Genomic DNA, 23,792 nt, shown 5'->3' on the forward strand with positions numbered 1-23,792 from the left:
TTTTTTTGAGATGGAGTCTCACTCTGTCACCCAGGCTGGAGTGCAGTGGCGCGATCTTGGCTCACTGTAATCTCTGCCTCCCAGGTCCAAGAGATTCTCGTGCCTCACCCTCCCGAGTAGCTGGGATTACAGGAGTGCACCACCACACCTGGCTAATTTTTTTTATTTTTGGTAGAGACAGGGTTTCACCATGTTGGCCAGGCTGTTCTCCAACTCCTGACCTCAAGTGACCTGCCTGCATCGGCCTCCCAAAGTGCTAGGATTACAGGTGTGAGCCACCGAGTCTGGCCCAAATAATAACTTTCTAGGACTTTATGTATTTTCTTCTAAAGTTTCAGGCACTTTTCCATCTGTTTTTCATTTTTCTTCACAATCATCTCTGTTTTGAGAACAGTTCTCTTTTGTTTGCTGCCTTATACCAGTATGGCTCCATGTTCTCTGCACAGTCATTTCTTTTGTGTCCCTTTTTATTGCTCTAGAAGGTTAAATACATTAAAATGTGCAAAATTGATTTGTCTTCCTAGTGAATTAACTTTTGTTTCTGCATAGGAAATGCCTATATTTAATTCTCTATCATGTCACAGAAATGAGAGTACCACCAATTCTAGCAGTGTGGTTTTAAAAGCATTTATGTGTTGAACAGAAACTAAATTTATCATTAGAATAGTCTAGATTAATCGGAACCTGTACTAAATTAATTAATCTGCAGCTGTTTGCATCTAATCTCAGCTGTCTATAGAGTAATGATAATTTGGAGGCCTAGCTTCCAAACATTATTCCTAAAATAAACATATGCCTCTCTAAGCCAAATATACTAAAAATGCAGTTTAAGAAACAATCAGGGAAATCCAGACTGGAGGTCATTCAATGAGAAAACCAGCAGTTTGGGAGGCCAAGGCGGGCGGATCACTTGAGGTCGGGAGTTCGAGACCAGCCTGACCAACATGGAGAACCCTCATCTCTACTAAAAATACAAAATTAGCCGGGTGTGGTGGCACACACCTGTAGTCCCACCTACTCAGGAGGCTGAAGCAGGAGAATCACTTGAACACAGGAGGCAGAAGTTGCAGTGAGCTGAGATCATGCCATTGCACTCCAGCCTGGGCAACAAGAGTAAAACTCTGTCTCAAAAAAAAAAAAATTAATTAATTAATTAATTAATTCAATATTATAGGAAAAATGAATGATAGGGAATTCTTCTAAATTAAACATGACTAGGGACATAACAACTAAATGTAAAGTGTGATTGTTGATTAGATTCTGATCCAAACACAAATATCTATAACTAACATTCTGGAGACATTTGAGAAAATGGTAATATAGACTGGGTATTGGATGGTATTAGGGAATCAGTGTTAATTTGGGTAGGCATGACAACATATTGTGGTTATAGAGGCAAATGTCCTCATTTTTAGGAGAAGCTGACTATAGTATCCTGATGTGTTCTGCTTACTTTGAAATGGTTCCACTGGAAAGAAAAGTCTATATGTTTGTGTGTGTGCACATACATAGGTGTATGTATATGTATATTTGACACAAATAGAGCAAACTGCTAGCAGTTGTTGATCCAAGTGGTGGATATGTGGATGTTTGTTGTACTCTTTTCTCCGTTATATTTACTAATAAAATGTTGGAAAATACCACGTAGATAAGGACTGAGCAATTCCTTCACGGAGTACCAATCTTCCATTGTGCTGTTTCAATTAAAGGTCAACCCTAAGGATCTGGATTCCAAGTATGCCTACATCCAGGTGACTCACGTCATCCCCTTCTTTGACGAAAAAGAGTTGCAAGAAAGGAAAACAGAGTTTGAGAGATCCCACAACATCCGCCGCTTCATGTTTGAGATGCCGTTTACGCAGACCGGGAAGAGGCAGGGCGGAGTGGAAGAGCAGTGCAAACGGCGCACCATCCTGACAGGTATGGGCCCCAGAAGCCTCATGGACACCAGCCTGGACGCCTCGCCGAAGAGCTGTCCAGAGGGATTCAGAAGCTTCAGGACTAGAAGGGCCTTTCGAGCTCAGTTAGCCACCACCACACCCATTTCAGTTTCCCATTTATCTAGTGCTTCCTTTTGAATACTTGGGATGTTTTTCTGTTGACACTTCCTTATTCCACAAGACCAGAAGTTCATGTCCAATTGAAGGTCACTTACCCTTCTGAGAGTCTGATGAAAACGGCAGGCCTTATGTGCCCAGATGCTTTTGCACACAGTCTAAGGTGACTTATGGACTCCAGGTCCAGCAGCCACACCCAGTCCTGGAGGGACCCATCTCACACACCTGTCTCAGGTTCTAGCATGGACCTGCTCAGCAGTCTCAGGCTGTGAGTAAATGGGATGTGAGCTTGGATCGCCCCACATCATTGCCCCTGGGGGCTGGCCAGCTGCCACTTGAATGCCTCCTCTGCCAGGAAGCTCACTGCATTCAGTGGCTGTCCACAAGTTCAGCTTAGGCAGTTCTCACTAATCTCTTTGTCACTGTTGAGCCAGTGATAACCCACTCTGGGAAATGTGTTTTGCATCATCTCCCAGCCCCTGGCAAGTGTCCAGTCATCCTCGGGTGATTTTTACCTTCTGTGGGAGAGGTTGACCCGTCCATGCCTTGTTAGGGTCAGCGACATCACTGGGGTAACCTAACATAAAATGCTTCCTTGACCAAGAAATATCAGTGGGAGGGCCGTTCAGAATGCCAGGTGTGCGAGTTTTCACCACACGTCTTCCAAAGAGTGGCCCTAGTTAAGTCATACCAGGAAAGGGCCTGCTTCCCGGAAGTTGGGGTTGTTGAGTTTCCGTCTGGGCAATAATATGCACTATCATGATGAGCGGAAGGAGCTGTGGAGATGCTGCACCCAGGAGCTTATCAGCTCTCACCTGCGAAGTGGATGCTTTAAAAAGGCAGATTGGATGGCGTGGGGTTTATATCTCAGTAAAGCTGTTACCAAAAAAAAAAAAATACAGGGTTTTATGAATTAGCCAGGACAACATATTGCAGGGAGCTTTTCACACTCCCTATGAGGGAAATGAGATAAAAGTTAAAACAAAACAAATAAAACAAAACAAACAAAACTGTGTTCTTAAAGTGTCCCTACTCCTGCTTTTAAGAAGATAGCATATGTAAAGCACAAATGATATTATCCTCACAAACATCACCCCACCCCAAATAATTATTTTTTAATTTAATTTTTATTAATTTAATTAAATTATTAATTTATTTTAATTTTTAAATTTTAATTCAATGCACACATCAGCAGCAAATTCTCATTAAGCAAGATAACTGCTCTTTGAGACAGAATCACTTTATGAGAATCACCAGCTTACAGTGTTTATGGCTCAGCTGTGATGACTTTCCTTCTGACCCGCTAAGTCAGTGGTTATCAAAGGTTGGTCCAGGACCAGCAGCATCAGCACCCCCAGGGAACTTGTTAGAGATGGAAGTTCCAGGTCCCCACCTCCGAAACTGCTGGATCAGAAACTCTGGGGGCGGGGCCAGCTCTTTGTGTTCAGCAAGCCCTCCCGGTGATCCTGGTGTACGCTCAGATTAGAGAACTGCTGACTGTAATAAACCTAGTTCACTGCTGAGTCAGGGTCAGGAGTTTTGGGTATGGTTATTGTTAAGGCAGTGTACTGATTCATAAACGTTCATGACGATAGGCTGTTTTCCCAGGGCACATTTCTCCATCGTTTTGTTAGGGACTACTTTTGATTAGATAAAGCAAATGAGCAACGCTCTGTATCTGCAGGAACAAGGGGACAGAGAGTGCGCTGCAGAGAGAGGTGGGGCACACACCTGTGTTGTTGGCTTAGGGATTGCCGTCCACAGCTGTGGGTTGAGACAGCCTACGCAGCGGCGACGCTGTCCTGGGGGTCCTGTAGGCCTGGGTCACAGCCTCACTGTGTGACCTTGGGCAGGTCATGCTTCCTCTCTATGCCTTAGTTTCCTCATCTGCAAAATGCGAGTTAGGACATTCATCTCATTATATTGTCATAACTTTGTAAACAGTAAGCAGCAGAGGAAAGAAAGTTCTTCATTTTTTGCTAGATTTCATCCACTGTTGAGCTAGATACACACACCAGGGCGTTCTGAAGGCTGGACCTGAGGGTTTTCCCTCAAGTTATCAACCCCTCAGGTTCCTCTTCCATTGCATTGCTTCGTACCTAACCTTTGGCCTTCCAAAGGTCAAAGGGAGCCCAGGCCTTCCCTGCCCTCTGCACCAGGAAAAGGCTCACCTTCCTGGGTAGTTCGTAGTCAGCTGACTGTAACTGTGCGATCATTTGAAAAACCTCATGATCACCCTCCAGCCTCCTTCAGTGGAAATTTCCGAGCCTGTCCCAAAGAAGAGGGGTGGGGAGAAGCCTCCCTGCCTTCTTTCATGGAACTTCTGCCAAGGAGTTTCTTCCCAGTCACTATTCCAGAGTCTTCCAAACCTGGGTTAGCCTCTGGCCCTCCACCTTCTATTCAAGACACACAGACCAGCAGTCACCATACTCATCACTGGGTCTGCCCTGGCCTCCTTTCTAAAGGGCTGGCTCAGTCAGTCACCTAATTGTCCACCTTCCAGAGCCAGGTTGGACTCTGATGCAGTCATTTGGGCAGTAATGCATTCATTCATTCATTCAACAAAATGTATTACACTCTGACACTGTTCCCATTGGCACGCTAATGAAACACATCTGTGGACCTGTGCAGCTGGCATTCTAGCCAGAGGAGACAGACGATAAACAGTACCCAGATGAGTAAATATACCTCTGGTGGAACGTGATCTGTCTTCCAGAGAAAGCAAAAGGAGACTGGGAACCTGGAGTTGACCTCCTTCCTCAGAAACAGGAAGGCAACCCCACTCCTCCCCTGCAGCATAGCCCTCTGTCCAATTACAAGCAGGCCTCTGCCAGCGCTCCCTCCCTGGCTAGGGAGCAGCCAGGCTGAGTCCTCGCCATCGTGCCAGGGAGCTTTATGGATCCCCAGTGCTACCACTTAAAATCTGTGACACCAAGTCAGGAATCCTTCACCTCTCACTGATAAAACATTGTGAAAAGGCAGCAGGCCTGTAAGTATGTGACCAATGAGGCTGCCTCAGGGCAGACATGTTTTCTGCCTTTGTCTGGATGTTGGACGGCCCATCGGGGGTTCTGTGTTCCCAGGGGCTGGCCCTGTCTCCCGTCCTGTGGTGAGCCCTTCCCAAGTAAACTCTTCCCTAGCCACTTGCTAACTGGAGACCAGGACCACTCCCGCCTGACACTGGCTTGTTCAAAAAGAAAATAAGCTTTTAAGTACATATCTACGTATCTATTATTAAATATATATCAAGTGAATATTATAGCTATTTCTATATTATACAGAGCAGTAAGAAATGTGAAACAGCAAATCAGAACCTGCTGTTTTCTGTTCATTTTAAATTAACTCCTTTGTGTTCATGTTTAGGTATCTCATTATGATAAAGGAAAACAATATTAATCAGTTATTTTGGTTAAAAAATATACAAGAAAAGTAAATACTTTTATTTTATATCTTATTCATTGTTGTAAGTTTCAAAATACCTTTATTCGCACTACAGCTCCAAAAGTTTGTGAATTTCTGGTTCATGAAATCCTTTGCTTAGGAGTCTATTCTCTGTGTTTTTTTGGTTTGGGTTTTGGGGGAGTGGTTTTTGTTTTCTTTTTTGAGACAGGGTCTCACTCTGTAGCGCAGGCTGGAGTACAGTGGCGCAATCACAGCTCACTGCAGCCTTGACCTCCCGGGCTCAAGCCAGCCACGTCAGTTTTTGTAATTTTTACAAAATTACAAAATTGGGTTTTGCCATGTTGCCCAGGCTGGTCTCGAACTCCTGGGCTCATGTGATCTACCAGCCTCGGCCTCCCAAAGTGCTGGGATTACAGGCGTGAGCACCGTGCCCACCCTAGGAATATATTATTATTTCTTATTTTCTACTGATTTCTCAGATTTGTGCAAATTTAGCATGTGATTCAAAGTTATTCTATGGACAAAAATGAATTTTCTCAAGGATGTTTTATGGAACTATTTCCTGGACTTAATCTGTTATGTAGTATCTCAAAATTGTTCAGTCTTTTTTATGTTGTCAAAGTCGTCTTATATCCACTAACTCATTCAGACCTCAGAGCTTCCAAGGAAGGTAGGGCATTCTGAGTGAGAAAATTGAGTGGGGAATGATCACCTGATTTATTTAAAGACACGCTTGTCACATTAAAAGGATAACAAGGACCCAACTCTCTTGACTTTATGAGATACCCGATTGTAAAGGAAGACAGTATTCTAGCTCCACCAGTTACTAGTATGTGTCTTTGGCAAGCTTTGAGTTCCTTGTTCTAAAATGTGAGGAATAATGACATCTGTAATCATTTCTGATGATAATCACCTCAGTAACACTAAAGCTCGCGCAAGCCGTGGAGTAATTCTGGGGCTCCCTCTGCAGCCATACACTGCTTTCCTTACGTGAAGAAGCGCATCCCTGTCATGTACCAGCACCACACTGACCTGAACCCCATCGAGGTGGCCATTGACGAGATGAGTAAGAAGGTGGCAGAGCTCCGGCAGCTGTGCTCCTCCGCTGAGGTGGACATGATCAAACTGCAGCTCAAGCTCCAGGGCAGCGTGAGTGTTCAGGTGAGCCAGGCACAGCAGGCCGGAGGGCGGCAGGGGAAGCCCTTGCCCCTGGGTGACTTGCGAGTCATTTCCACCAACAAGGTCTACTTGAGAGCCTCAGTTTACCAAGTGATCCCTGCTGCCTTCCCCCAACGTCTGTGACATTTCTCCTGATATCAGAAGGGGAGGAAACCTCATGATCCCGACCCCCCCGCCCCATGAGGACTGACTGTCTGTGGGGACAAGCGCCAGGTCTCCATACACTACCCTGATTTGTCAGTATTTGGGGAATTCTGGGTGCTTCTAATTCTTGATTAGAAGCATCAAGACTCTTCTGAGTACAAAGAAGTGTGGAGAGCAGTAGGTTTTCCTATAAAACTGGTGTTTTCTGTTTTCTGTGAAAATTGTATCCAAAAAAGTACCTTAAGTTTTACTCTCTTAATGGTATCTTTTGATTAATGAATTCATTATTTTAATATAGCCCAGTCAATCAATTTTTTCTTTATTGGTAGCATTTTTATGTTCTCTTTAAGAAATCTGTGTCTACTCCAAGATTTCACAGATATTCTCCTAGGTTTTCCTCCTTTGCTCAGCATCCACATTTAGGTCTGCAGTCCATCTGGAACTGATTTTTGTATATGTTATAGTGTGAGGGTCAGGATATATTTTTTCCATATGACCTTCCAAGTGATGTACACAATTTATTGAAAAGATCATCTTTGATCTAGATACTAACATATATGTTCAGTTTGTGAAAATTCATCAAGCTATATACTTGTGATATATGCACTTTTCCATTTGTATATTATACTTTAATAAGAGGTTTTTAAAAAGTTATCTTTCTTACATACTTTCCTAGTTAATTGGTAAATGTTAAATCTCTTCCCTCCAGTAACAAGTATGACTCTTTACTTTCTTGGTATTTTTAAGTGTATATAGTTGAAGCACATGTTTGTTCATATGTATATATATATATGTGTGTGTGTGTATATATTTGTATATCCTATTATTTTATCTTTCAAGAAGGGTATGTTTATGAAGGTTACATGTAGATTATCATACATAGGTTTTGGTTTTTTTGGTTCATTTTCTGAAATTATATTTTGTCAACTTCCCATCAGATCCACACTAAAGAACCATGAGTTGTTGCCTATACAATTCAATAGACATTTTTGTGTCATTCACCACAAAAGCATTTACAGATGTTTTTAATCTCTTTCCTGATACTCTCAAAGACATATGTGCCAAATAAGTTAGCAAGTGAACATAAGTATTCCAGCAATGTGAGTGATTACGTAACAGGTCCAGAGGCCACAATTTTCTGTCGCTAAAAACAAAACCACTCAAGTGACATGATCTGGGAACATCCAGCCCCTATGGAAAGGCCACCAGACGGGTGTGGCACCAGTCCAGGCTAGGGATGGACCATTGAGCTTTCTAAAAGGCAAAATATGCCCTGCTAATTTGATGGTAACCTTAGCGTTTTAAATTCCCAATCATCTTAAAAAGCAAGAAATTCCATGTTGAAATGAGAAGATTAAGTTTATACTCATACCTACCAAAGTAACAACAAAGTTGCAGCCAGAGGGAATTAACGTTATCGTTTTATTTGCGTATTTCTGTAATTGTTTCATCAAGCAGCTCCCTGGCACTGCAGCTTGACTGGGCAGAGCCGTCTGTGGAGCTTCTTGGTATTGCACTCCAAGATCTTGTTATTAGACCTTATGGAGTCTCATCAGCCTTCCTCTTTCTATCTTCTTCAAATATGGACTGTCTTGTATCATTTTAGATGATCAGTCATTTGGGTCGTCTTCAGGTGATTAATACGGTTCCCCCCACACACCAGCCTGGTGCTGAGTTCCACCCTCACGCATCTTGGGCTGTTCACCCATTGCTCCTGGCTCAGAGGCCCCCCTCTGACCACTGTGGCTGGAACCCTCCTGTCTCCCCACGTCTGGTGTGAGTTCCTGTGGCTCAGTTTTCCTGCCATTGCTAGACAAGTCCTACCTACCATGGGTCAGAACCACACACGGACAGCTCCCCTAATTCCTTGCTGAGCTCACCAGACCTTCCGGGAAATATCATGCAGTGACCACATAGTCACGTTCTTTCCCAGGCTGTCTCAGATGCCTAGAACATTCTTCTTCCCATCTCAGTGTGTCCAACCTTCTTTCTCACCATATTCTTACCTTTCCTTACATATCCAAAATCCGCAGACTCTTCTTAGCTGCTTGGAAGGGTGATGCAGGGTTCTGCTTCACTCACCCCTGCTGTCTGCTCTCCAGCACACCGCAAATGCTCACTTCATCCAAGGATAGCAAATCAGTTTGCCCGTGGTTGTCTATACAATTCAATGAAATGAACAGTTGGTTTTTAAAAACTGGAACAGTTACTGTATTTTTCAGTTTTTCACTGAATTCACCGGATTGGCCTGTTAGCTCAGTGTAGTGCGGCACAAACCCCCGTGACTAAACACCTTGGAAGTAAGAATCCTTGACCTGGATTTGGAAGACCTGGGCTGTGATCTCTGATGTTTTGCTTATTGGCTGTTCGCACTTGAACAGGCCCCTAAGTTTTCCGAGCATTGGTTTCTTCTTATATGAAATAAACCATCACCACAAGTGCCCCGAAGATGGCTGAGATCACGGAATCAAGCGGTGTGCGACAGAGTGAGCTTTATCGTTTCTTTTTGGGCTTAAGTTCCTGGAAGGCAGGGATTGTGAGTAGCTCACAGCGACAGGCTTTTTAGTGCCTGCAAACTGAAACCGAGCAGATTATCGTGGTAATCTTCCTCCTAATGCAACTGAAAACCTTTGCTCTTTGTCTAGGTCAATGCTGGCCCACTGGCCTATGCGCGAGCTTTCTTAGATGACACAAACACAAAGCGATACCCTGACAATAAAGTGAAGCTGCTTAAGGAAGTGTTCAGGTAAAGCACACTGAAAGCATCTTTTTCTCTTCAAGTATTGAACATTTCTGTGCTCATTCGGGAGAGAGATGCTGCTGGTCGGACTCATGCCTCATCCTCTGCATGCCTTTGTTTCTCCCGCCTGTACCATTCCAGGCAATTTGTGGAAGCTTGCGGTCAAGCCTTAGCGGTAAACGAACGTCTGATTAAAGAAGACCAGCTCGAGTATCAGGAAGAAATGAAAGCCAACTACAGGGAAATGGCGAAGGAGCTTTCTGAAATCATGCATGAGCAGGTAAGGGCCGCGATGGCTCCAACGACTTGGAGTTCTTGGTTAGGGGTGTGAAGTACATCCTATCATGACCTACGCCACCTGATATCCTTCCAGAACCGTGGCATCTGAAGGAGAATGTGGCATACCACACTCCTGCCATGCTCTAGCCCCAGGTCATTTGGGAACAGCTAACAGATTGCCCATACGCTGTTATCCACGCAGGCAGGGGAGAGCAGGCCCGCCTCCTCGTGGCTCTAAGAGGTGGCCGTGTTTCCTAAGCTTTCTCTCTCCCCACCTCATCTAGCCAAAAAGAAAAGGAAAAACTCACACGAAAATATCCATACTGTTCTGACAACTTTATTCCTTTAATCCTTTGAAAAAAGCAGGACTTGCCAACCTGGTTTAAGGAATTATCTGTTGCATTCAATGTTTTGCCATTTAAAATACAGACCGATTCTGTTTTTGATGACGTACAGCGGGCCTTAGCACCCCAGTGGATTCTCCTTTAAGTTCCTTGTCACTGCAGGGCATCTTCCTTGATTATTTTGCTGTTATCTCCTTCCTGTGGGTTTCTTCAGTAGGATTCTGTGTGTGGGCTCAGCTGTCACAGAGGAGATGGTGACCCATACCCAGGGAATGCCTAGAGCAGCATCCACATTGTTTTGTTGTTTTTTTTTGGGAGGGGTCTGTCTCAGTCACTGTCCTTTCTCTATAATTGACACTAGCACCTTGATAACACAGAACTGCTCTGTCTGGCCTCTCCATTACCGTCCTTCAGTCTGGCATAGTGGAAGCCAGGGCCATTTGTGGAGTTATCCTATCCCCTGACAGTTTAGTTAGGACATTTTCATTGCAGGAAACGAATGTCAGTGTGTGAGCTTTAACTCACTTGCTTTTTTTCTCCTCCATGCTAACATGTTCAGCTGGGATGGTAATGTCATTTTTAAATTTTATTTTTCTGATAATCTGACTCAGAAAAAGCTATTACTTTTTTTAGTTTGAGCAACTGCAGACATTGGCATAATGACAGTACATGGGCAGAGGAAAGCACCCTCTTCTGGACATTTTAAAAAGTAGAGGCCAGACGTGGTAGCTCACTCCTGTAATCCCAGCACTTTGGGAGGCCAAGGCAGGTGGATCATCTGAGGTCAGGAGTTCGAGACCAGCCTGGCCAACATGGTGAAACCCCATCTTTACTAAAAAATACAAAAATTAGCTGGGCGTAGTGGTGCACACCCTAGTCTCAGCTACTCGGGAGGCTGAGGCAGGAGAATTGGTGCAACCCAGGAGGTGGAGGCTGCAGTGAGCCAAGATTATGCTGCTGCCCTCCAGCCTGGGCAACAGAGCAAGACTCCATCTCAAAAAAAAAAAAAAAGAAAAAGAAAAAATTGAAACGATTAGAGGAATGAATGTCTGAATAATTAAGCAGAACAGGAGGGACTCATGGGAACCAATTTTTGGAGAAAACTTGAGATCTTTTCTGTGGAGCCTCCAGATTCCTATAGAATGGAGAGTTTGGTCAGTGGGTGCTGACATTGGGCACTAGAGAAGATGGAAGTAGTAAGAGATCATGGGCTGAAACTGTCAAACTCCCAGAGTACGGGGATATTTAATGCACTTGCTGTCAACTGCACCGTGAACTTTCCATTATGCCAACAGCTGTGAAGACTGAGCCCCTTTGAACCCCTGAAGGGCTGTGGTGGGGGTAGACCTGCTTTGGTGTTTACCGGGGAGCCTCTGCTGGAGGTCAAGACCTACACTCAGATCCTTCCAGGCACCACTGGGCATGGAAAAATACTTGTTCAGGGTCAGAGGAGTAGCCACCCTCTCCCAAGACAAAATCTGTAAGACCCTGAGAAAAGGAGGCAGGAAAGAAACGCAAATGCTCCAGATTTATTTTTAAAGGCTTTTTCAAGGTCAAGGCTAGGTTGTGTCCCAGTCAAGCACATGTAGGTAGACCTCACGTTGCCTTATGATCTGGTGAGCCTAGAAGGCTCTCCATTCGCTAGCTTTGTAAAGGAAACAAAATGTGCTGTTCTTGACTTTCTCCTAATAATCCTCACCTGAGAACAGGCATTCACTAGATAAGCTGCAAGTCTCCCTCTGTAAACCACCAGCCAGGCTTTTCAGGTGCTCATCACTCACGTGATGGAGTGAGTGTAGACTTGTGTGTGTGATGTGGGGTGCAACACTTTGAGAAATATCTGCTTGCATCCTTACACTCAGTAACATTGTGTTGCACGTGGCAACAATGCCTTAAACTCTGTAACATTGTGTTACACTTGGTAACATTGTGTCACACATGGCAACATTGTGTTGCACTCAGTAACATTGTGTTTCTGTCCTCGAGATCTGCCCCCTGGAGGAGAAGACGAGCGTCTTACCGAATTCCCTTCACATCTTCAATGCCATCAGTGGGACGCCAACAAGCACAATGGTTCACGGGATGACCAGCTCGTCTTCGGTCGTGTGATTACACCTCATGGCCCGATTGTGGGGACTTGCTTTGTCATTTGCAAACTCAGGATGCTTTCCAAAGCCAATCACTGGGGAGACCGAGCACAGGGAGAACCAAGGGGAAGGGGAGAGAAAGGAAATAAAGAACTATGTTATTTCTTAACAGATTTTCTATAGGAGTTGTAAGAAGGTGCACATATTTTTTTAAATCTCACTGGCAATATTCAAAGTTTTCATTGTGTCTTAACAAAGGTGTGGTAGACACTCCTGAGCTGGACTTAGATTTTATTCTTCCTTGCAGAGTAGTGTTAGAATAAATGGCCTACAGAAAAAAAGGTTCTGGGATCTACATGGCAAGGAGGGCCGCACTGACATTGATGCCTGGGGGACCTTTTGCCTCGAGGCCAAGCTGGAAAATCTTGAAAATATTTTTTTTTTTCCTGTGGCACATTCAGGTTGAATACAAGAACTATTTTGTGACTAGTTTTGATGACCTAAGGGAACTGACCATTGTAATTTTTGTATCAGTGAACCAGGAGATTTAGTGCTTTTATACTCATTTCCTTGCATTTAAAAATATATGAAAGCTTAAGGAATTATGTGAGCTTAAAACTAGTCAAGCAGTTTAGAACCAAAGGCCTATATTAATAAACACAACTATGCTGAAAAGTACAAAGTAGTATAGTATATTGTTATGTACATATCATTGTTAATACAGTCCTGCCATTCTGTACATATATGTATTACATTTCTACATTTTTAATACATGAGCTTCTGCATTAAGTTTAATTGTGATAAATCTGTGCTGTTCCAGTATATGCAATACACTTTAATGTTTTATTCTTGTACATAAAAATGTGCAATATGGAGATGTATACAGTCTTTACTATATTAGGTTTATAAACGGTTTTAAGAATTTCATCCTTTTGCCAAAATGGTGGAGTATGTAATTGGTAAATCATAAATCCTGTGGTGAATGGTGGTGTAATTTAAAGCTGTCACCATGTTATATTTTCTTTTAAGACATTAATTTAGTAATTTTATATTTGGGAAAATAAAGGTTTTTAATTTTATTTAACTGGAATCACTGCCCTGCTGTAATTAAACATTCTGTACCACATCTGTATTAAAAAGACATTGCTGACTATTTGGGAGTGGCTGCTGGGTGTTTATTGTTCCAAGACAGTCCTAAGGGAACAGGATACCCAATCAATCCCTCAGGGTGATATCACACGGGGTTCTGAAAAATTGTTTTTTTTTTTTTTTTTTTTTTTTTTTTTTTTTTTTTTTTTTTTTTTGAACTGAGTCTTGCTCTGTCCGCCCAGGCTGGAAGGGGCAAGGTGGCGCGATTTCGGCCTCACTGCAAGCTCGCCTCTCCGGTGTTCCCGCCCATTCTCCTGCCCCTCAGCCTCCCAAGTAGCTGGGGGTACAGGCACCGCCACTGTGCCCAGCTATTTTTTTGTATTTTTAGTAGAGACGGGGTTTCACGTGTTAGCCAAGGATGGTCTCGATCCCTGACCAGTCGTGACTCCACCCGTTCGGCCTCCCAAAGGTGCTGATTAACAAGGCTTGAGCCATCCGTGCCCCAGCCTGAAGTTTTTCTTTAAAATACTTGAGCCGGGGAAAAAAGAGTGGGTTAATGAGATCACAGGAGTGACCAGATGCTCATCATTTGTTGAGGCTGAAGTTGGGGGTGAATGGGAAAGCATGAATACCCGTTTTCGTCTACTTCTGTGGAAGTTTCCCAGGATATGGATTTCACCAAGCGGGTCACGTCTTCAGAGGACCTGGATGAATGCTTTGTTGGACCATGGTCGGAATCTAAATCATACCTCTTGCTTGCTCTTGCTTTTTCCCCTTCGGCTGTAGCAAGACATCCATCTTTATCCCCTCCCTTACTGGCTTCCGAGATGAGAACACTGGGATAGTGCATAGGCAGCCAGGCGCACACTCTGTGCCCCACGTGGTCAAGATCCCTGAACCAGGTCACATCATGGCTCCAGTTGCAGGTGCTGTTCCTGTTTCTGGTGTGCCTGGTGGCCCCAGCAGGTAGCTCAGCCCCTTGTCACTCAGCCCCATATATATAGATGGAACTACATAAAATACTGAACAAAATAAAATAGCTGGGGTTTTGCCTTGAAGGGCTGTAAAGGCTATCTTTTTATGTGACCAGTTAAGGAAAGAAAACGTGGGGTGCTGTGCACCCCTTGAGCACCAAGAAGCCAAGGGTCTTGTGACATCTGAAACATTTGCTACCTACCAATGGTAAGGCAAGAGGTCTTGGGAAGAGATGAAGAGGTGGCGAAGGGTCGCCGTGACCCACCCGAATCGACAGCCCACTTATGCAATCATGACGCCACTGGGACTCACCCAGCATAACGTTTGTTCCATGTCGCTGACATCCCAGCCCAGGCGAATAAACCTGAAGGCAAACATCAGCAGGTATGGGAGAAGAGCCTGGTGCTGAGCTGGACTATCTAGTCATAAACGCCTCATCTAGAAACCATAAAACTCAAGTCACCATGTAGTAAGATAAACAGAAGTCTAGAAAGAGCCCATATCAGATAAAGGTGAGTCTGGAAGGCAGCCAGCCCTTGCTGAAGACAGGAGTGGAGAGGGGCGCCATCTCTAAGGTGGGAACATCCTGTGGGGAAACATTCGTGTCAATTAAATCTTCCCTTCGTTACGTACAAACCCTGGCGGAGCATTTTCTTGGGAATTTGTATTGCTGTTCTTCAGTAAATGGGGGTGGTTTTCCCATAGGTGCTACTTATTCTTTCTTTTAATTGAGGTAAAATATACATAAAATGTATCAGTTTAACCATTTTTAAGTGTAAGGTTCATTGGCATCAAGTAGATTCTCATTGTTGTGCAACCATCGCCACCCTCCATCTCCAGATATTCGTCTTCCCAAACTCACACTCGGCACTCATTAAACAGTAACTTCCTTTTTCCCCCTCACAACACTGCTTTTGAGGCGACACTGGAATTAAAACTCTAGTTAGTACCTTATCTGAGATATTAGCCAGGTGGGAACAAATAGAGCCAGCCCCTAGCACAGAAGACAGCTGCTGAGAGCAGGACTGCAAGATGGCAAGGTAACCTGAGAGATGAGAAGCAGCCATCCGGAACGGTTTAATCATATAACTCAAAGTAGTGACTCCATTCCAAGAAAATGTGATCTCCATCCATGGGGGAGCGTTTGTATAAACCATGGTACATCCAGATAGTGGAATACTGTGCAGCTGTAAAAATCTGCTCATTTAATGTATATAATTTGGCTGGGTGCAGTGGCTCACACCTGTAATCCCAGCACTTTGGGAGGCCGAGGTGGGCAGATCACTTGAGGTCAGAAGTTCGAGACCATCGTGGCCAACATGGTGAAACTCTGTCTTTACTAAAAATTCAAAAATTACCCAGGCATGGTGGCAGGTGCCTGCAATCCAGCTACTTGGGAGACTGAGGAACTAGAATTGCTTGAACCCGGGAAGCAGAGTTTGCAGTGAGCTGAAATCACACCACTGCACTCCAGCTTAGATGACAAGTGAGACTCTGTCTCAAAAAATCATAATTTGATGAGAGCAGACATGCATACACCTGTGATACCATCACCACAATTGAGGTAAAAAAGCATAGTAAATATAGCCATCACTTCAAGAAGTTTCCTCGTGCTCCCCCCTTATTTTGTGGTAAAGACACTTAACACAAGATCAACCCTCTTAACAAATTTGTCAGTGCACAATAACAGTAATGTGTATAGGCAAATAACATGTTTTACAGTTGTTACCTACAGCAAGGGAGAAGGAATGATGTACAGGGGACAGGGCTAGGAGATACACTTGTCTAATATCATTTGCTTTATAGATTTGGCTTTAGAACCATGCAAACATTTACATAATTATCAAATGAATTTTTAAATTTCTAGAAAATTGAAGGCAAAATGTGATAAATGAACCTAGCCATATAATATCATGTGGGTAACATACAGAAAGGAATTATTTCAAACAACTTTAAAATACAGCAATTTTACTGTGCTTTCTTAGTGTGATATGCCCTCAGGTCAAGAAGAGTGGCAATCAATAAATAAATGGTTGATGGATAAACAAAAACTAGTTTCAGTAATTGAAAAGTGTTGCATTGGTTTTATTCTGAGACTGTTTTATGTTTATTGCCAGAGAGAGTAAATGAGTATTTATGCTGGTATCATTGGGAACCAGGTTTTTACATGGGAAAAGAAAAGATGTGTCTATAAGACCAGCAGAGTTAAATTAAAACACTTTAGTCTGAACTTGATATGGAAATAACAACTGGGACTCATGATGTATTTTGTCTCTTAAACACACACTTATTTCCTAACTTGGTTCACTGGAAAAGACCTAAAAACAATGACCAACCCAGCAGCTACCAAGCACCCCTAGTGCCCAAACTGTGAACCAGGCTCCCTGGAGAAGGTCTGATTCTGGATTTAGGAAAATGTCCAGGACAAGTTGAACTTTTTTTTTTTTTTTTTAAGACAGAGTCTTGCTCTGTCGCCCAGGCTGGAGTGCAGTAGTGTGATCTTGGCTCACTACAACCTCCGCCTCCCAGGTTCAGGCAGTTCTCCTGCCTCAGCCTCCCGAGTAGCTGGGATTACAGGTGTGTACCACCATGCCCAGCTTATTTTTATCTTTTTAGTAGAGACAGGTTTCACTGTGTTGGCCAGGCTGGTCTGGAACTGCTGACCTCTAGTGATCCACCCACCTTGACCTCCCAAAGTGCTGGGATTACAGGTGTGAGCCACCGCGCCTGGCCAACATCTTTTCATACTGCATATCAAGGGTGCCGGCAAGGATACTTGGGGTCATGTGAGAAGGATTTTAAAGAAGCTCCCACTAGCAAGGTGCGCAATGGGCATCAGTAAGAATAATTGCAATGCAGTGAGAGTAATCGTGCCACTGCATTCCAGCCTAAGTGACAGAGCCAGACCCCATCTCAAAATAATAATAATAATAATAATAATTGCAGTGGACTGAAAGTATGTAATTAAGTCTGTGAGTTCATAGTGGTGCCAGAGGAAATGAAAAGAAAACTGCTTGGTAACCATTGAAGGAGCTGACATCACTAAGAAAGAAGAAGCGTTCTCATGTCTCCTGGTAGAAGTACACACCACCACCTATAACGCAGTCTTGCCGAAAACTTGCATCTGATTCAGATCAAGCCTCTGACTCTACCTACCAATTCCCCATGACACACAGGGCACAAAGGAACACCTTAAGTGACACTGCGGGAAATGCAATCTGCAAAGTCCATCCTGTGGAAAGCTCTGTAGGATAAACAAGCTGGTTTCTTCAATAAACAAATTTCAAGAAAAAAAGAGATGGAGAGGGAACCCATGCATTAAAAAAGACTTTGGGGCTCCCCATCTAGGAATATGAAGTAGACACACTTTTCCCTATGTCCCCACTAAGTACAGCTGAAATCCCTGCACACTAGGCATCAACAGAAGACCCTGGAAGGTGGAGTGAAGAAGGCAGACCCGCTAGAGGCCTTGGGCCCAGAGAGTGATGAGTTGTGAATCCTCTGGTTTTCTTTTTGCTTCATACATCCTTATACTGGGAGCCAAAGAAACTAACCACATGGAAGTGCTAATGGGCAAAGACAAAAAAAAGGTCAACACCCCTTCACACCTATTATGATGGCTATTACTTTAAAAGCAAAGCAAAATGCACGGGTGAGAAGGTAGAGAAACTGGAATCCTATGCACTGCTGATAGGAATGGAAAATAGTGCTACTGCTATGAAAAATGCTATGGAAGTTCCTCAAAAAATTCAACAATTGCCCTATGGTTCAGCAATTCCACTTCTGGGTATAAATACCAAATAATTGAAAGCAGAGACTTGAACAGATACAGGATGTTCATAGCATTATTCACAGTAGTCAAAAGGCGGAAGCCACCCAAGCGTCCATCAATGGATGAATGGGTTAAAAAAAAAGGAGTCTCAATACAATGGAATTATTATATGATTCAGCTTTTTAAAAGGAAAACAATTCTGACACATTCTACAACGTGGGTGAACTTTGAAGATATTACGCAAAGTGAAATAAGCCAGACACCAAGGAATAGATATTATGTGATTCCACTTATATGGATACCTAGAGTAGGCAAATTCATAAAGACAAAGTAGAATGGGGGCTGCTGGTGTCACCGGTGGAGGGTGTCCAGGTTCTTGGTATCTTGAACAAAGAATTGGACAAAACACACAAACAAAGCAAGGAAAGAATGAAGCAGCAACAGCAGAGATTTTTTGAAAGTACACTCCACAGGGTGGGAGCGGGCCCGAGCATAGGGGCTCAAGAGCCCAGTTACAGAATTTGTGGCTGTTTAAATACCCCCTAGGGGTTTCCACTGGCTACTTGGCATACGCCCTATGTAAATGAAGAGGATGAAGTAAGGTTATAAATTCACTGACTCGTTGTACGCCCTATGGAGAGGATATTTCCTGTCATAGCTGAAGTGTGAATCGGCCGGCCTTATGTTCCCTGCCTCCAGACCCTATTTTCCTTCCTCACTGGGGAGGGGGAATGGGGAGTGTGTGTTAAATGGGTGCAGAGTTTCAGTTGCGTAAGATGAAAAACATCCTGAAGTGGGTGGTGGTGATGGTTGTGCAACAATGAAGTGCATGTACTTAACGCCTCAGAACTGTACACTTGTAAATAAACTTTGTCATGTATGTTTGATCCTCTAAGGATTTCCATTGGCCAGTCTGTGGGAGGTCCAGGGAGGCCTCTGATCAGGGACCACTGGAGAGGGACATGACTGAGAGCCAAGCCCCTTGGGGGATCTGAGGGGAAAGGCGTTTCAGCAGAGGGAACAGAGGTTGGTGCTGGCTGTTCACAGAGCTGACAGGGGAGGGGAAGCATGGGGGCAGAGGGAACAGGAGGTGCCCCCCAGAGGGTCCTGGTGGCCTGGGCAGGACCCTGCATTTTATGTGAAAATGGAAAGCAATTGGAAGGTTTTGAACACAGAATTGACATGACCAGACTTAGCGTTTTTCAAAGATCAGTTGGCTTCTGTGGAGAAGAGGTTGCTGGGAGCAAGGGGTGAAGCAGGGGCCGTGGCCCGGGGGTGGGGGCTGAGGTTAGGTGCAAGTGTGCAGGGGCTGAAGAAGGACTAGATTCTGAAGATGCACAGAAGGGAGTGCTGCCAGGATATGCTGGGGACTGGATTAGGGGAGAGGAACAGGCGAGGGACAGGAGTCGGGGGATGCAAAATTTTGGATCAACCCCTGGAAGAATGGAGAGGGTGAAAAGGAGGAGGACTGGGAGGGTGCAGTGATGTGAGCAGGCCCCCTTTTGAGGGCCTGTTAAGGTTGAAAGGGCTCTGAGAGTGGCGTCATCAGGAAAGTGGGGGATTTAGAAGTTGAAGTCAGGGGAGCGTCTGGGCTGGAGGAGACGCCAGTATGTAGATGATAGTAAAGCCATGAGGACCAGCTGGGGCCCTGGTGAGCGCAGACAGAGAGGCCCATGGTGGAGCCTGGGGGTTCTGCAGTGTTGAGAGGCCACAGAGAGGAGGAGGAACCAACAATGCAGACCATGAGAGAGAAGCAGAGATCTGGAAGGGCCAAGAGAGGGGCGTTGAAAAGCCAAGTGAATCAAGTATTTCAAAAAGGCAGTGACCCAATGAATCTAATGAGAATAAAATGAGGCCCAAGAATCTGCCGCTGGATTTGGCAAAGTGGAGGTGTATTAGTCCATTCTCACACTGCTACAAAGAACCACCTGAGACTGGGTAATTTATGAGGAAAGAAGTTTAACTGACTGACAGTTCTGCAGGCTGCACAGGAAGCGTGGCTGAGGCCTCAGGAAACTTACAAGAATGGCGGAAGGTAAAGGGGAAGCAACGACCTTCTTCACATGGCGGCAGAAGAGAGCGCAAAGGGGGACGTGCCACACACTTTCAAACCACCAGATCTCGTGAGAACTCACTCGCTATCACGAGAACAGCGAGGGGGAAATCTGCCCCCATGATCCAATCGCCTCCCACTAGACCCCTCCCTGACACGCAGGGATTACAATTCGAAAAAAGATATGGGTCAGGACACAAAGTCAAACTATATCAGGAGGTGACTGGAGGGAGCCCTTGACAGAGTGGTATGGACCAAAGGCTGATGGGAGTGGGTTCCAGGAAGGATGGGAACGCTGAGTGTGAGCACGAGCACTTCGTGTTTTGCTTAATAAAGAGGCGTGGAGACTTTGATGATATTGAGGGCAGTTTTAGGTCAGGTAAAGAGAGGACTCAGGTCTTTTCAATGGCAGAATGACAGCAGGTGTACAGATGGATGAAAATAGCCCGGTAGAAAGGGAGAAAACTGATCATGCAAAAAGGAGTGATGTCTTCCAGCAGGCAGGAGGGAGGAGATTGGGCACGAGAGGGCAGGGGCGCCAGAGCTGGGTCTGGAGATGCAGAAAGGAAAGAGGCTGTGCTGGACACAGGCTGAGGGGTATGCGGTTCTCTGCTGGTTGCTTCTGTTTTCTTTGGGAAATGAAAAGCAGGGTCATCCACTAAAAGAAAGGAGAGAGAGGGACAAGATGTAGAGAGAAAAGACATGCACGACTTATATTTTCACCTTTGCACATGTGTCTCTTTATCTCCAAAGGGTACATTCTTAGCAACGGAATTGCTGGGTCAAAGGGAAGGCGCATTTTAAGTTTGACCAGCATCACCCAGCTGCTCTCCACAAAATAACAAGGGAACCGGCAAATCTCATTATTTCATCTCCTTTAATCCTTGGCATCTGTATTGGGTTTGTGGCGGTCTTTGAAGGTGTTCCGACGGATGTTCTGGTTACCGTGCACTTTGCACTCACAGCCTGTGGAATCTGCCTGGTACAGCTTAACAATATTATTTAGACTTGAGCAAACAGAAAAAGACCATGAAATTAAGCCACCAAGGGTGAGTTGTGTCTTCATGCCACGCTTCCTGCTTGTTTCACCTTGGGCAAGTTATTCGACTTTCCTTTGCCTCAGTCCTCTCACCTATAAAATAAGATGGTAATAGTCTGCAGCACCTGGAGCAGTCCTGAGGAGGAAATGGGCTAAATGCTGCTGACTGGCTCATGGTAAGTCCTGAGTAAATGTTATTATTATTATTATATTTTTTAACCAGAACTCAGCACAAATAAGAGGAGAGAATTCAGCATTCATTCTTGCTCAGTACTCTCTTTGACCCATGTTTTCCCCCAGGCGTTCTAGGGAACATTACCAGTTCCAAGGACATGGGATGTTAATAGGGACATTGAGGGACAAAAAACTAAGAGGAGGTTAGGTTTCCTTGTTGTAATAAGTTAGATGAAGCAGCTTCTCCTTTAGTATCTCTCAAAGCCTCTTGGATGAACTTTGCTTCCAAGACATGTGCCTGCTGATGACTGTTTCCCCAAATCCACTAACAGGCACACCTGCTCCTCTAGAGCCTGGCCCGGGGCCAGGGCCCCACAAATGGTCTCTGAGAAATACTCCAGAGACCACACACACTGGGCCTCTGTCCTGCCTCCTTGGCTGTGGTTCATCCCTGGTGGCAGATGGTGGCTCCCAAGGGTGCTCGGTTAGCAACTCCAGCCAGGAGCAGGGGTGCAGCCATCACCTGCCCCGCCTGGGAGGCTCCTTGCCAGCTTAGCCAGACGCAGTGATTGAAGGGGCGCAGGTTGCCCACCCCAGTGGGCTGAGCCTGCACCCTTGATGTACGAGGTTGCCTGGTACAGGTTGGCTTGATGTCTGGTGACGGTCCGGGCTTGTCATGCTACACATACATTGGATGAGGATGCAGCACAGGAGTCTGGAGCTTGCATCTTCTTGTCCACATGTGACTTGGGCAGATTCATTTTCACTCTGATGTCTCCCCCTGCAAGTCAGGGGAAAGCCCAGGCATCCCCTGCCTCAAGGTGGGGAATGAAATGCATGCTAGAGGGGACCCCAATAATGTGCTCTTCCATTTGGAAGAAGCAAGAACAATGGCTACAGTCATTTCTTGAAGTCTGTGTCAGTTGGAATTTGCCTGGAATATGGTGGCGCTGGCTGAGAGGGGGTGGTAGCTCCTACTGGCATGCTGGTGGGAGTCACCTGGAACTGACCCTAGAGCTTTCTGAGCCCTGCAAAAGAGCCACAGGTGAAGACATGAGGCTGAACTGCGAGGCCCTAGAAATGGGCAGGACTGCCACTGAGGTTAGACCCAGATCCAGATCCAAGAGTTGCTGAGAAGCCAAGGGTGTCAGTGTCTCCAGACAAGACACTGAGCTGAGCTCCAGAAGGTGCTCAGTAGACGCCAGTGTGAGGCTCAGGGAGGAGGAACCCACACAGCCCCGGGCAGACCTTTGTCCTGGTGTGACTGACCCACCAGCTCAGGAGGAGAGCAGGCAGGGCCTCCTCCTCACAAGGCTGATCCCTCTGTGTCAGGAACACTCACCACACCTTCTTCCTGCACTCCTCTCAGGTGCCAGCACTTTCCAGCATGGCCCTTAATCCTCAGAACAATGCTGCCAGGTGGGCAGCGGCTTCCTGTGAAGAAACCATGGGCAGAGAGCTAGGGGAAGTTGGCGTAGTCACATGGTACATGAGGAGATTCATCTGACCTGGGGCCTGGTCGGCCAAGGCGCTCAGCACCTCCAGGCCACGCCGGCCTCTGCGGAGATGGGGGCAAGCCCTGCAGGCTCCACTGTGCCCCCACCAAATTTCTGTGTTGAAGTCCTAACCCCAGTGCCTCAGAAAGTGACTGAATTTGGAGTAGGGTCTTTTTTTTTTTTTTTTCTTTTTTTTTGAGACGGAGTCTCGCTCTGTCGCCGCCATTCTCCTGCCTCAGCCTCCCGAGTAGCTGGGACTACAGGCGCCCGCCACCTCGCCCGGCTAGTTTTTTGTATTTTTAGTAGAGATGGGGTTTCACCTTGTTAGCCAGGATGGTCTCGATCTCCTGACCTCGTGATCCACCCATCTCGGCCTCCCAAAGTGCTGGGATTACAGGCTTGAGCCACCGCGCTCGGCCTTGGAGTAGGGTCTTTAGAGAGGTGATTGAGTCAACATGAGGTCAATAGAGTGGAACCCAATCCAACAGGACTGGTATCCTTGAGAGAAGAGGAGGTTTGAAGATAGACTCACACAGAGGGAAGGTGAATGAAGACGTGGGGAAGACGGCCATCCACAGGACAAGGAGAGAGGCCTGGAGCAGATCCCTTCCTCAAGGCCCTCAGAAGAAGCCGCCCCTGCTGATGCCTTAATCTTGGACTTTGGCTTCCAGAACTGTGAGGCAGTGACGTCTGCTGCTTAAACCACAGCCTGTGGAGCTGCGTCATGGCAGCCAAGTGGACTAACACAGCCAGACCCCACACTGCGCAGGGGGATGGGGCCACGGTGCTCCAGGACATGTGGGGAGACTTAGGCACTCAGAGAGACAGATGTTTGAACAGAAACATCACCAAACCAGGACAGGATGAGGACAGCAAGTTTCTGGAAGAACTAGCCTTGCTCTGAAACCAAGATTGGGAAACATTGTCACTGTTGGCTGTGGCAGCCCTGTCCAGCTGGTTCT

At 45.4% G+C, this 23,792-nt stretch overlaps 1 protein-coding gene across 11 annotated transcripts in view; it reads left to right on the plus strand.

Annotated features, from left to right (window-relative positions):
* The window catches only part of DOCK9 (dedicator of cytokinesis 9), a 311,173-nt gene extending 297,786 nt beyond the window's left edge, over window positions 1-13,387 (plus strand). For 6 of the 11 annotated variants that reach the window (XM_017862003.1, XM_017862023.1, XM_017862012.1 and 3 more), the window contains 5 exons: window positions 1,710-1,920; window positions 6,430-6,620; window positions 9,428-9,528; window positions 9,664-9,802; window positions 12,132-12,359. In XM_017862003.1, coding sequence (XP_017717492.1) covers window positions 1,710-1,920; window positions 6,430-6,620; window positions 9,428-9,528; window positions 9,664-9,802; window positions 12,132-12,254 — 765 coding nt within the window. In that variant the 3' untranslated portion in view covers window positions 12,255-12,359. Of the gene's footprint in view, window positions 1-1,709; window positions 1,921-6,429; window positions 6,621-9,427; window positions 9,529-9,663; window positions 9,803-10,704; window positions 10,876-12,131 lie in introns of those variants that run through there. The other 5 variants (XM_017861984.1, XM_017861993.1, XM_017862080.1 and 2 more) reach the window with 3 other exon arrangements.
* Window positions 13,388-23,792: the final 10,405 nt, after the last annotated feature.

Source organism: Rhinopithecus bieti, unplaced genomic scaffold (assembly GCF_001698545.2).
Source record: "Rhinopithecus bieti isolate Rb0 unplaced genomic scaffold, ASM169854v2 scaffold_2254, whole genome shotgun sequence".
Taxonomy (NCBI): Eukaryota; Metazoa; Chordata; class Mammalia; order Primates; family Cercopithecidae; genus Rhinopithecus; species Rhinopithecus bieti.